The following is a 13,849-nucleotide window of genomic DNA, read 5'->3' as shown; positions in this document are numbered from 1 at the left end:
AAAAACAGATAAACATATATTGAATTTTGTTGTAATTAAAATTTTTCATTTAACAGATGAAAAATCATAAAAATATGGTGCTAAACATACCTTGGAGTAAATTATTGCTTCAAATTAATGATTTTATTTATTTTGCATGATTTCAATTAGGAAAAATTAAACTTATTTGTTTAACTCATGTTTTTTTTTACTTGTTTGTGAAACTACAATTAAACTCGAATAGATTTTAGTTAAAATGTTTTTATTGTACAGTATAATTAGTAGTAAATAACATAATTAAAATTACAAAAATTACAATAAAGAATTAAATAAAATATTAGGATAAAAAAACTGTATTGTTTAATTTCAATCAAAAATTTTTATTACAAATTTTTTATAAAAATTAAAATCAAACAGCTTTACATTCTCATTCCGTAATCAAATATATTGTCGTCCAAATTAAATTATTTTTCTTTTAATCTGCACAATGAAACACTAAAAATTTATTAAAATCATCTTGTGATTTAAGAGTAGCGACATTGATATACTAATATCAAATAAATAGGATATTTTAATCCTTTTTTTTAAATTGTGCTAATATGTTCAAAGGTTTAGGAACAGGCATAGTATTTGATTTGGCAGTAATTTCAGAACGTTTGGCATTTTGAGAGGCTGTTGTCAAAGTCGAATTACTTGCTTCTCTACGAAAATTTTTATAACCAAGGACTTATCTAGGATATTTACCGCCGACACCTTAAAAATTGCTATTTTTAAGGTGTCGAACAACGGAAATATGGTTTTTTCGAATTTCGGATAAAATAATTATTGCTTTTTTAATAAATTTATTAAGAATTTATTCATGATTAAATGAGAAATAGAGTGATGGCTTAGTTTAAGGCTGTTGTCTGCCTATAGTATTGTAAATAAGTTTTTCACGGTACACGCATATAAACCAAATACATGCTTGTCATCAAATAATGTGTTATTTTTAACTGTACAATACCACGCAACTAATTTTCATACAATGTATTATGTACCAAGTGCTGTTTACAATTATTAATATAGATATTTCACTTCAACCACCAATACTCTAACTCTAGTCGTTTCTGTTCAACAATAAAATATATTTTCTGACACTAAGCCCATAGCGAGACAACAGCCTAAATTTTACCGGCCATGATTATTGCTCCACCTTTGCATATTTCATCGCTGTTTAGGAATTATCACTCATTTTATTAAGAAAAGAAAAAGCACATAAGTCAGTAAGTCTATGATAAAACGTTTGTTATATCATGACGGACAACGTTTAAGAGATAATTTAAATCAATGTCTTACTTTTTTAAAACAAAATTACTCAATAGATTCTAATAATGGCAAATATTATTTCATCAAAAACAATTTGATTTAAATTGGTGTACAGTTTTGACTATTTGTTAGTTGTATCAACTTTCAACTAAAGCAGATTTTATTACCTTTAGATAAATGTTAATGAATGAAATGAGTCAAAAGAAGAGATATCTATATAATTTAAAATCAATTAAATTCTATTTTCAAAAGAAAAACAGTTCAGTGGATCTTTGAATTGCAATGCTTTTTGTGTATTAAAATTTTTGGTTATTATTTCACCAAACCCAATTTAAAAATATAGTATGTAAAACTAAAATGCTTCATATTAAGAAAAACCTTTCTCCCACTTCCCAATTTTAAATACTTGTATATAAAATTTGCAAGTGTTTTTTTTATGTAACTGTATTTAGCAGTTTTAATTAAAAAAATTTCATTAATATTTTTGTATATATGAAATATAAAAATATAATTTTTCGTTACATTTTATTGAACCCAAAAAACTGGGTCCATTTTGATCGACAAATCGGGTTTAGTACTTTATTTAATTAAAAAATTATTCTTAGTTGTGGCTTATTTTATCTAAATATTCAAATTTTCTATTTAGAACAACTAAGCGTAGGATAAGAATATTCTCATTGCTTTTTCGATCAAAATCTGATAGAGTTTATATATAGGATGTTACCATGAAGACTAGCCATGAAAATGTTTACGATGATAAATATGATGTTACATTTATAAATGTCTATGGTTATGGTTCTTGGTAACACACTGTAAATATGTAATTTGGATTTTCTTTTTCTATTTATTTACTTAAACAAACATATAAACAAATTATTTGCTTCCGTAAATCGAGTTGACTACAGAACAAGTATATTAAACTCAATTTACAGTAATATTGGTTTGGATTCGCAAAATAAAGCTGCACTAACAGGCTATTTTGTGTAAAATAAAAAAAAAAATAGGCCAAAGCATTAACCTCTGTAGGACATTTGCTATTACGATTTTGTACATTTGAGATTTCACGGATAAATGTAACTGAAAATTTATATCTTTATATTTCAGATTAAATAATAACGACTTCTTCCGATATTGCGGAAGTATTACAACTTGTATTTACATGAATTTTTTTTAAAACATAAAACAAATGTATATGACTTGATTGTCTATTTTTATGAAATCTACACAAAAGGCTGTTACATAAAATTATTTTTTTAGAGTTAGTACCTATATTTTCAAGTTTCACTCTGATTGTTGAATTTTGCTTCTTTTTTTTCCCTTTTTTGTATTTTTATTCGATGTTAATTTTGTATATAAATTGTATAAATCATATTTCTTTTTTAAGTAAGATATTGTCTTTTGTAAACTTTTGTAAAAGGTTTTTTAAATGTCTATTGAATTTTAATATAAAAAAACATTTAATTACTAAATTGAAATCACTGAACTTAACCCTAAGAGATCACATATTGGGCTACGTTCACCCACCATAAAAAAATTGAATTCGTGAATTATATTTGTATTTCTCAACGTTTAACATTCTGACCAAAACAGAAAACTTTCATTCTGTGATTTATGTTTCATTTTGTATAGATAAATAACTATAGAGTGGTAGCCTTTAAAAGGTAATTATTGAGAAATATGAAGACTAAACTTTTGAGGGATTTATCGAATTATTTCCGTTCATTAGAGTTAAACAACTAACCTTATATGGACACATTTTTGCAGGAAGAACGTAAAACGCCAAGACTTAAGGAAACCATGTGTATGGACGTTAATTCAAGTCACGCTTTCCTACAGGAAAGAATGTAGCGTGTATGATTAGGAATGTAAAAAACACCCTCCTACGAGAAATAATATAACATAAGACTCGATAGAAAAGTATGATGGGGAGTTAATAGATTCCTACTTTGTCCTTAGTGGAAAAAATCATGACGTTAAATTCGTAGGAAACTTTCTTGTATGTAATCGCCGCTGAGAGTGTAGTAAATATCAGGTCAGTAAATCAGGAAATTTCCTATGTGGCTATTTTTACACATATTGTATGAAATACTTATAATTGATATTAATCTAATAGTTCGTAAAATAGCCGCTTAATTTCCGCAAACGATCTTTATTTTGTTGGTAGTTATTCGATCGCGCTCTACTTTATTAACGCTATTACAAGAACATTAAATTTTCTTTTCTAATGAAATCATCTAATCCTAGACGGTCATCCAATTAATGAATAAATCGTGCAGAATTCTAGAGTTAAAGAGTGTCCTTTTCCAATTTGGGTTAATAAACTGCATTTTAATTTATTTTGAGTTAATGAATTTAAACGATGTCTAAATTTGTATATAAAAAATTTAACAATCAGAGCTAATAAAAATTAATCGAATGAATCTTTTAACAAGTGTTCTCAACGTCTTTGAAAATCTATCTTTGCGTTAAGAACATTTATTGTAACAGAAACAGACTGTACTAACTCTCAACTGCTCATTTAAGGACATTCATATGTATAAATATTTATATATATACATATAAATAAAAAACATGAAACACTAGTTTTAAAAGAATTGAACATAGTGAAAAAAAAAATGGCTAATGTGAACCTAATTTTCAGATTTTACTAAATATTTAAGTTATTTAAGTAGAATATTATTATTTATGCATAATAATATATTAAGTACCTAATTATAAATTAAACAATTCAATATTGAGACCAACAAAAAACCACTGTTGGTTTTTTTTTATATTCAAACTTTTTTTTTTTTTATTTATACTGAATTTGAAATAAATTTTATCATTTTTTGTTACAACTTGAAAATTTGACTCTTTTTATGTTATTTCAACACGAATTGAATAATCGACCGTTCCAAAATTCTGTTGCAGATGTATTGTTTTGCCAAAAGAAAATTTTCCATTTTTGAATTGATTATATCCCATTTTAAGAAGTTATTGTTTCGAAATTCATTTAAATATCAAGAGTTAAGGTTTTAAGAACATACAAAAAACTGATCAAACAAATTTTTTTGGCAAGAAAACAAAACGTTGATAAACAAATTGTTTTGTACGAAGATAAAATGTGTGGTTCGATTCTAGAGTATGAGAGTTTGAAACTTGAAAAATAAATTTTATCGAAAAAAATGCTTCAAGCAAAAAAATTTGGGTGTATACGCGCACATCTTACGCAGGCATTAAACTTGACCTAGGTTTTCAGGCTCAATAAAGGAAAGCTTGAAAAGCTCAGTCTACTCCATAACTGGTAATAGATAGATGAAAACTTGAAAAAATCGGTGTATTAACTCCGGTTTAAGAGACCGTTCATAAGATGTATTAAGGTCGATAACTACTGAAGCGAACTAAAAAATCTTCGGCTACAAAAATTGTAAGCCACAGTGATCGTTTGTACTCGTCCTGTATGTCTGCTGAAATAACATATTTATAGAGAATCAGTTTAGGCTTTTTAAACGAAACAAATCGTAATTTGAAAATTACGATTCGTTTTTTTTATTTTGCAGTGATCAAGTAAATAACAAATATCTTCCATCTTTATCAGTTTTGTGGCTATTTCACATGAATTTTAACTGTAAAGTTCTATTTTCTAAAGTTCATTTTTTTTGTTTAAAAGGAGATCGTAAAGGATAAAATCAGAGAATATTACGTTATATAAAGTTGAATTTTTGTTTAAAAGACAAAATCGAAGAATATTCAACATTATAATCAGATTCAATAATAATATTTTGATAAGATACACAAAGAGATACATAAGTAGGTATACATTTATAAAATATTTTAATTTTTTTTTTTTTTTTTTGTTATTAGTTTATTTTTTGAGTCTTGGATCAATCGATATTTAAACTAGCAATATATAGTCTTATTTTCTTGATAATCGGACTCTATTCTTGCGGAGTTTGCGAAAATAATGTGTTGTTGTTGAGATAATGTTCTATCTTTTAATGTTTTGGATTCTAAATTAATAAATTTACTATAAATACCTATTATGTTACTATACTGTATGCCTACTTATGAACCACTCTGAAAACTCAAGATAAAAAAAAAAGTTATCCGTCTTGACAGCTTCTTCAATATCTTCTAAATTACCGAAAATAGAAATTTAGCCTCAAATTGTATTTATTTACTATCAATTAAAAAAATTGACGACTCACAATTTTCATCATATCGAATGAAACAGTACCTACAGATAAAATTCAAAGATGTAAATTTCGTTCTAATATTTTTGAAAACATATCGCTATAATAATTGAATTGTAAACTCATTATTCGTTAAAAATTTATTTAAAAAAAAAAAGTAATTCATTCTTAATTTTGTAAAATATAGAAAAATAATGCAAATTTTGATATTAGAGATGATAAAACACTAATCAGTGAACACTGAGTAATCACGTGACGATTATACAATGGTTAATTTGGGCAAAAGGATGGCAGAGTTTGGTCTAAAACACTTTTTAATTTTTAAATTCAACAAATTCGATTCAAACCCGAAAAATTTCGCTTTTCTTTCCTACAGTTACGCAAATGAAGCCATATCGGATTGAAAATAGTTGAATGCAATTGTGAATATAGTTTAATCAATATTACAACGTCATGTTTACAAAAATTCCACCCAGAAACATTTGTTATAAATACATCTTTGGAATAAACAGTATAAACAACTAATAATAAATAATTTAGAAATATTTTTAAATAATTATACTTATGTAAGAAAGAAAACTGCATAAAGTAATATTTAACCGTTCCAGTTCTTTTTTTGTTTTCCTTTATTCAAAATATTTTGAAACCAAAAATATTGTTGTAGAATTTTTAGATTGAAAAACTATGTTGTACATTCTTGTATTGTTTCAAAATATCTTGTGATAAAGTAAAATGAAAATGTGCGGATTATTTATATAACATTTTAATTTTGGGAAAAATTCAAAATTTTGATATATATGCACTAGATGTACACTCCGATTCATAGTGCAATTTTATTCATATCGAATTACATCGATTTATACTTTCACTATCTAACTTAAATTTAATTCTCTTTATTTATATTATTATACCTTGTATAATGCATATTATGCAATACAGGCTAACCCATTTTAATCGATGGATCCAAATATCTTCTAAATACTAAGTATAATAATAAGTAATCCGTACAAAAATTATTCAGATTGAAAGGAGACATCATATTCTGACATTATATTGAACCTGGTTCTTTGAGTTGCTTTAATAGTCTAATTAGATCCTAAAAGGTAAGAGATAGAATAACACTTTAAATTAGAAAGTTGATCCTCATAAAAAATCTAACATTTTTTCGAAAATCGTTAGCTTTCGGAGAAAGTGTCATTTAAAAATATGTCATTATTGCATTTAATCGAAAAAAAAACATGAAAAATCTGTAGAAAAATGCTTTAGCGAAAAGTTGTCAATACAATAGAAAACATTTGCCTGTGATCTTCAAATGATCTTAAAATTTATCTCGACTTAAAAGTTATTAATACAGACAAATAAACTTTATTGTCCTTGATAACTTTTGCCTAAAACATTTTTTTAAAGCTACCGAATTCTCTTTCGATTAAATGCAATAATGATATATTTTTAAGCCAAATTTCTTTCGAAAGCTAATGATTTTCTAAAAAAATGTTATTAGTGTTTTATGAAGATCAACTTTCTAATTTTAAGTGCTATTTTATCTCTTACCTTTTAGGATCTATATTGACTATTAAAGCAACACAGAGAATCAGGTCCAATCTGATGTCAGAACATGTTATCCGCCTTCAATCTGAATAATTTTTGCACAAAACATTCTTTTTGTAGGTTAATTACTTTAGAAGGTATAGGGTCCATCGCTTAAAATGGATTACCCTGTATATTTGAAAGGTATATTAAATTTATTATAACGATTGTAATGTATAGAAATATTGATAAACACAAAATCTTCTGTTTTCGTCGGTGAACGCGATAACTCAAAAACGAAAAGAGATAGCTAGCTGAAAATTTAAAAACAAGTTCTGTACCTTAAAATTTAGTTAAAAGAAAATTAAGATAAAATGTTCCAAATGAAAGTTTCCCTGCAAATGTTGCATAAATAATCCTGGATTGTATGATATGTATGGCGTATATTTAGTTTAATGTACACATATAACTATTATTAAATTTTAAAATGTAATAAATTATTTAGTAAAATTTGAAACAAAAAACATAAAAAACTATAAAAATTAAAAAACAAAAAAAAATCGAAACGCTTCTGTATACAATTTATTATTTAAAATAATTATTAATATTAATAATATTAAATGTAAATATCTACACCTCGATACGGGTTATAAAACTGAAATATAAAAAAAAAATAAAATAAAACAAAAATAAGAAAAAAAATATTACAAAAAATGGAAAAAAAAAACCAATTTCGAAGAAAACAGGTTCAATATATTGAATTAATTTATTATTATTATTATATTTACCTAAGCATTGATTTTCACTACACTCATAAGATAATTTTTTTTTTAATGTGACAAAATAAATAATTGATCATTGTGTATATATTAGATTCAATGTATGAATGAAATACCCCAATTAATTAACAAAATAAAACCTGATAATAATATCTGGTTTTAGAACTGCAGTATAATTTGTTTCTCGTTTTTTTTTTCTCTAATCATTTAATTCCCATCCTTATTATTATGAGGTACTATAAACGGTTTACGATTAAAAATGATCAGCGCTGGGTTTATTCTAAGGATACGCGGGGCAAAATTTGAAGAGTGAAAACAAGATTTTCTCCGCGTTATCAATAATGTTTTAAAGTGTCTGTATGATAGTGGAAAAATCATCATGCGAAATTATACAATACAATGTTCAAGGCATGAAAATTATTAAACTTTTCAAAATGAGTGTTCAGTTTGAGTTACTTACAGTGTACCACATGATTTTCATTGACTCAATTCGTTAATATGAGTCGAATTTTGTCTGTTTTGAAAAACATTTTAAATAGACTAGTAGTGCAACAAATAAGCCGGAAAATACCATCAAATGTGAAAAAGTGGTGGAACAGCTCCGATTTAAAAAATTTTTTTGGGTACGTGTTCCTTAGACCTTTAGGAACATTCAGCCGCCTTGGCATAACAGAAAAAATGAGGAAATTAGGGTAGTTTTCTCATCCCCAGAGCACTCGTGTAAAATAAATAGTAACAGAGAAAACAAATCAATATTTCAACTCGAAATCTCTTGAGGGTTTTTGAGGTCGCTGATCATGAATTCAAGGTTAAAAGCAACTGAATGCAGTTGCAACCCCATTAAAACAACCCATGGAAGTGATAGACAAAAACTTTACTATATTCAAAATTTTGCTTCAGAAATCGTCTCTTGTGGAGCTTTTATATTCCCTGTTCATTAATTTAAGGTCAAAAAGCAATTAAGGATGGTTTAAACCAAATTTAAACTAGGAATGCTTTAAAGAAGGCGAGAAGAATTAAGAACAAAAATTATCGTTTTTATTCTGAATAAATTAAATTTAGGTACAATATACTTCACATTCTGTCCTTAATAAAAAATAGTACTTAATATAAAATTAAAAAGCAAATATTTCATTCGAGCATAATTATTAATAAAAAACAAACAAAAAATCTTAATTCTGTTGCGTTGTACATTTCTCGGATATTGATGCCGTAGGTGCCGCCGTTGACGTTGGTGTAGCTGTGCTTGTATTAGGTTTTAATCCACGAATACTTAAATCATAGACAACTTCTTCGATTTTTTTCACATCATATTTTAAGGCATCGAAACGTTTACGAAGTGAATCGTTTTTAAGATTTAATAATCTAAATCCTGCATTTAATTCAGCAACGAAACGGGATATTTCTAGAGGCCGATTATAGTCACCATATGTTACGGAATTAACGGCAAAACGGCTTAATTCTGATGATAATTGTAATAAACCCATCAAGTAATCTTCTAAATCTAAATGGAATCCTTCATCCCTTCTAGATTTCACTAAAAAATTAATACAAAAAACGAGATAAATAGTCAAGTCATGTAACATTTTAATCGAAAATGGGAAAAATCTTAGAAGGATAACTAAAATAGGGTGGCGAATCCGTATAACTGAAGGTCGTCGAATTTTGATCTTCAGGATCATCTAAAAGTTATACTTCACATACATGAAAGTAAAGTTTATTTTTGGATTCAATTTCTGATACCAGTGATTACCGGTAAGAGAAATCGAGTCTTTAACTTAGAGAAGCGCTACCGTCATAATTTAAAAGACCCTAACACCAACCATTTTCCAAATGTTCTTTTTAGCGTTTCCGAGTCTGTATACAAAAATTACATTTTTGAAAAAATCAAAATTTTATGTAGATCATATAATTGGTTTTTCTTATTTACTGTAAAATCTAGTTTTTTGTGCTAAACCTTTTTTAATTTATGACGGCAGGGTGATCCAATAAAAACGATGGCATTGGGGGAAATGATTGCCTATTCCCGATCGTGGGTTCTGATGGAATAACAATAATATTAAATTCATACATTTTTTTACCAACATTTTTGGAGTTTCAGCTTTAATCATCCATGCTTAAGTTTTAATTTACAGAAGCAATCGTTGGGTGTGAATTTAAAGGTCATAAATTTTTATTGGATAGCAAGTTTAGAGGCCCGAATTACAACTGTTTTATGATAACATGTTAACGGCGCTAGAGAGCAAATTTACCATAACTTTCGTAATATATAATAGGGAAAAAGAATAACTTCCACCTAATATTTCAGCAATACATACCGCCTAGTATTTCAGCAACAGTCTCTCTTGATACTAATATTCCAACTTCTAAATAAATAGTGAGAGCTATTAGGAATGCTAATCTCTGGGTAACAAACTTCCATTGATCATGAAATCTGTAATACTGATCTTGTGGCACAACTGATGCTAGTTTAATATAGTTGACTCTCACTTCATCGAAATATTTTCGTGCTTTCAAGCATGTGTTTGGAACTATTGAAAATGAATAAAATTAGAAGAACGAAAACGTTTTATTTGAAAAAAAATTATACTTTCAGTATCTGCTGTTTGTTCTTGGTGTATAACTTGTAGAAGTGTCACAATTTCTCGTGATATTCGATCAATATCTCGCACCGTTTCACGAATTTGCTATAAAAACAATTTATATGTAGTGTATAAAATATTCAACATTACATTACTTTTTACCTCTCGTAATTCTTGTTCGGTGTTTAAATATTCTTGGAAACTTCCAAAAATTTCTGTCATAATTTTTGCCATGGTTTAAAATATAAAAATAATATAATAATGTAAACTGATGTAGATATAAATAATCCGTAACTTTATAAAGTAGGGTTAAGTATGATTACTTGATGTTTAGTTTATTTTTATTTTATAGATGGCCACGTAATAGAAATATAAACCCTCACGCTCTTCGAAAAATTCAAAATATATTTTAATATTTTTACATAAAATTTAGAATGCAAATTTAAAATCATAAAAAGGTGGTTTGCAGTCGTTTTGAAGAATGCGCTATTCGGATTTGCATCTCATTGAAATGAAAACTGAAAACCTAAATTATTATGCCATATACCAAAGGCGGGCTTCAGAAATGACTGAAGAACGCGCTTATGAATTTTATTTTTAATTTTGTCTCTTATTTCCACAATTTCGAATGCAACAAGTTAAATTATTAGTTATTTTTCAATAATTTTAATTTGAACAGCCTCCTTTAAAGCCAAAATTACCCACTGAGAGCGCGGGCGGCCCGCATTCATATGCGGGATATTTAAAATTAAAGCTATTAACTATTAGGTAATAATTTTGCTTCGTTATTTTTGAATTAAACAAAATGCAATGTTAATATTAATATGATCATATCAATGTTACCCTAGAATAGGAGAATCCCAAAAAGGTGTAATAAAAACGCAATAAAAATGTACTTCACGTTTTGATTTATTCAGTTAATTATATTAAAATAATTATATAAAAATAGTAAATTTAATAACTGGATAGTTCACTAGCCAAATTCATTAACTTTTCTTCCGAAAATTGCCAAAATTTAAGCCAAAGATTACTAGATTGTATTCTAATTTTAAGGCTGAGAGGCACATTATAAGAATTTCTTATAAGTCTATTATCATACATCCCACATCATCAGAAATCTTTATAGTGTGTCCTCAGTCTAAAGGAGGTCTAAGCCTGCTACTTCTGAAAATCTTTTATATTATTTATATTTATATTATATATTATAATAAATTTACATTATTTAATTTTCTTAGTCCATTGACTAATTAATAATTATTCGATTTCTGAAGCAAATTTACATTTTTCATTTCACTTGAAGATTGAATCGGTTTGTCTAGTAAACTTCTTAATTATTTATATAAAAAGGTTTTAATTTTATTTCGTGTTTTCAATTCCACCCATCATCATCATCGTAATTGTTTTGAACACTTTCTTCATCATTAAATGTAGTTGGAATCAAATCACCATGTTGTTGGGTACCATTTAAATTATATTTCCATGGTTCAATTAACACTTTATCAGGACATTCTTTTAAATGATCCACCATCGATTCTTTTTTAACCATGTGTGTAGCATTGTACGGACAATGGATAAGTTGTATATCCGGATATCGAGCCTTACATTTAATTATATGATACGGTAACCTTAATCTAGTAACCACATGTGATTTATTATAAGGACATATACACATTTCTGCTGACATGTTTTCTTTCGATAGTCTTCGAATTCTTTTTTTTCTAGTTGCAATCGAAATTAATCGAATTTTTTCAGTTTAAAGTATTTGACACTTCAATAATTCGATGCTAGGAAGTTGTAACAACTATATTTTGACTAAAATGTAAACATAAACATCATAGACATAGAGAATGGACGGAGCTGAGCGTCCCCAATCCAATCGTCTGTCTGTAAACAAAATAAATAATAGCAGAAACGTGTCCAGAATGTGCCTGTCTATGCTACAAAGTACATACTTACCGAAAAGGACAAGTAAATATGTACAAATGTATATAATAAAATATCGTTTTGATCAATTTTTCTGGTTTAATTATTATTATTCATTATTATACCTACCTTTATCTTTTATCCTTTACGTCGATTTCAGGAATATCAAACAGAACCTACCTTTTAACAAAATATTACTACAATTATTCGTTTATAGGTAACTTTATTGAAAAGGTGGGTAAAAGGTATGTATATTACATTATTGATAATCATAACATGTCAGAGATGCAGTAGTGGTTAGCACAGTCGCTTCCCATTATATAGTACCTCGGTTCATATCTAGCGGTCTCACGATTATTTTTTAATTAAATATGTTAATATGCCGAGATAATGTTATTTTTTAGATAGTTGTAATGGGAACCAAGAGCCATAATGGTATATTGGTTAGCGTATCTGACTTCGATTAATAGTCCCTTGGTTCGAAACTAGGTGAGAACATATATTAAAAAAAAGTTCAATAAATCTTTTAAGCAAAATCTGATTTTATTTTCATTTTTTTTCAAATTTCCACCACAGCATGTTTGCCTAGTAAATGATGAAAAAATTAGTTTTTTTTTCGTTCAAAAACTTCAATTTTTTTCACATTTCTACTAGGAGAACATGAAGGACGGACGGAATAAGTAGTACCTGATAGCAAGGTAATTGTTGTCACCTCGTAAGTCAGAAAGTTAGTGGTCTACACACCCGTGTTTGGTGAGTGTGACCTCTAGTGGGCAGACCAATAACTTTCTGCCAAAATAAAATTTTAGACTTTCGGGATGAAAACACTTACTCACCTTTCTCCTTATCAGGAACTACTAATTCCCACTTATGTTCTCCTAGTACAAATGTTGAAAAAATTGAAAATTTTTTCGAAATTATATTATTTTTTGAATATAAAAAAAATTAAACTGACCAATTATTATTATTTATATTATTAGCTGACCAATTATCAGCGAAGTAAAAATGTTAACCACACCAGAATATGAACCAGCGTACCTTGTTTTCAGAGGCAAGTGCTATACCCACTCAGCCACCCGGGTTATTTATAATCATATAATTAACTTTATACTTACCTTTACTAAATAATTAATTAATTGATAATTTTGTTCTGAAAGAAAAAATAGGATAGAAAATTAATAAACTAAAACAAAATTTGAAATATATAACGATTTTTATTTATTTATAACAAAAACAAAATATGAATAGTGATTTATTACATATGTATAACTGACGTTATAAAACAAGAGGGTGGGTTATATAGATAATTTAAAATATAAAAAGAGAAAAAAATATTTTTAACATCAGAAAAAATCATTTAAAAGTAAGATTGTTATCCCCACCAGGATACGAACCCGTGTACCTTAGTTTCATAGGCAAGTGCTATACCCACACAACCACCCAGACCATATCTATATAATAACTTAATACTTACCTTTACTAAATAATCAATCAGTTGTTCTGAAAGCAAAAATGGGATGGAAAAAAATAAATATTGATCTCTTATTACAAAATGTTATAAAATTATCCATGAATTTTTTTT

At 27.2% G+C, this 13,849-nt stretch overlaps 2 protein-coding genes across 2 annotated transcripts; both read right to left on the bottom strand.

Annotated features, from left to right (window-relative positions):
* Window positions 1-8,778: 8,778 nt before the first annotated feature.
* Window positions 8,779-10,662, bottom strand: LOC123300201 (translin). The gene is made up of 4 exons (XM_044882727.1): window positions 10,507-10,662; window positions 10,353-10,449; window positions 10,081-10,293; window positions 8,779-9,299 (listed from the first exon to the last, which is right to left on the bottom strand). The coding sequence occupies exons 1-4, from the start codon at window positions 10,576-10,578 to the stop codon at window positions 8,935-8,937; spliced, it is 747 nt and encodes a 248-aa protein (XP_044738662.1). The 5' UTR covers window positions 10,579-10,662; the 3' UTR covers window positions 8,779-8,934.
* A 649-nt stretch (window positions 10,663-11,311) lies between these two features.
* LOC123300202 (gametocyte-specific factor 1-like) lies at window positions 11,312-12,213 on the bottom strand. Its single transcript, XM_044882728.1, has one exon. It carries the CDS (start codon window positions 12,026-12,028, stop codon window positions 11,714-11,716), a length of 315 nt encoding a protein of 104 aa, XP_044738663.1. The 5' UTR covers window positions 12,029-12,213; the 3' UTR covers window positions 11,312-11,713.
* Between the last annotated feature and the right edge of the window lie 1,636 nt (window positions 12,214-13,849).

Source organism: Chrysoperla carnea, chromosome 5 (assembly GCF_905475395.1).
Source record: "Chrysoperla carnea chromosome 5, inChrCarn1.1, whole genome shotgun sequence".
Classification (NCBI taxonomy): Eukaryota; Metazoa; Arthropoda; class Insecta; order Neuroptera; family Chrysopidae; genus Chrysoperla; species Chrysoperla carnea.
Note: the sequence above shows the minus strand (reverse complement) of the source record. Positions and strands in the feature narration are given on the sequence as shown.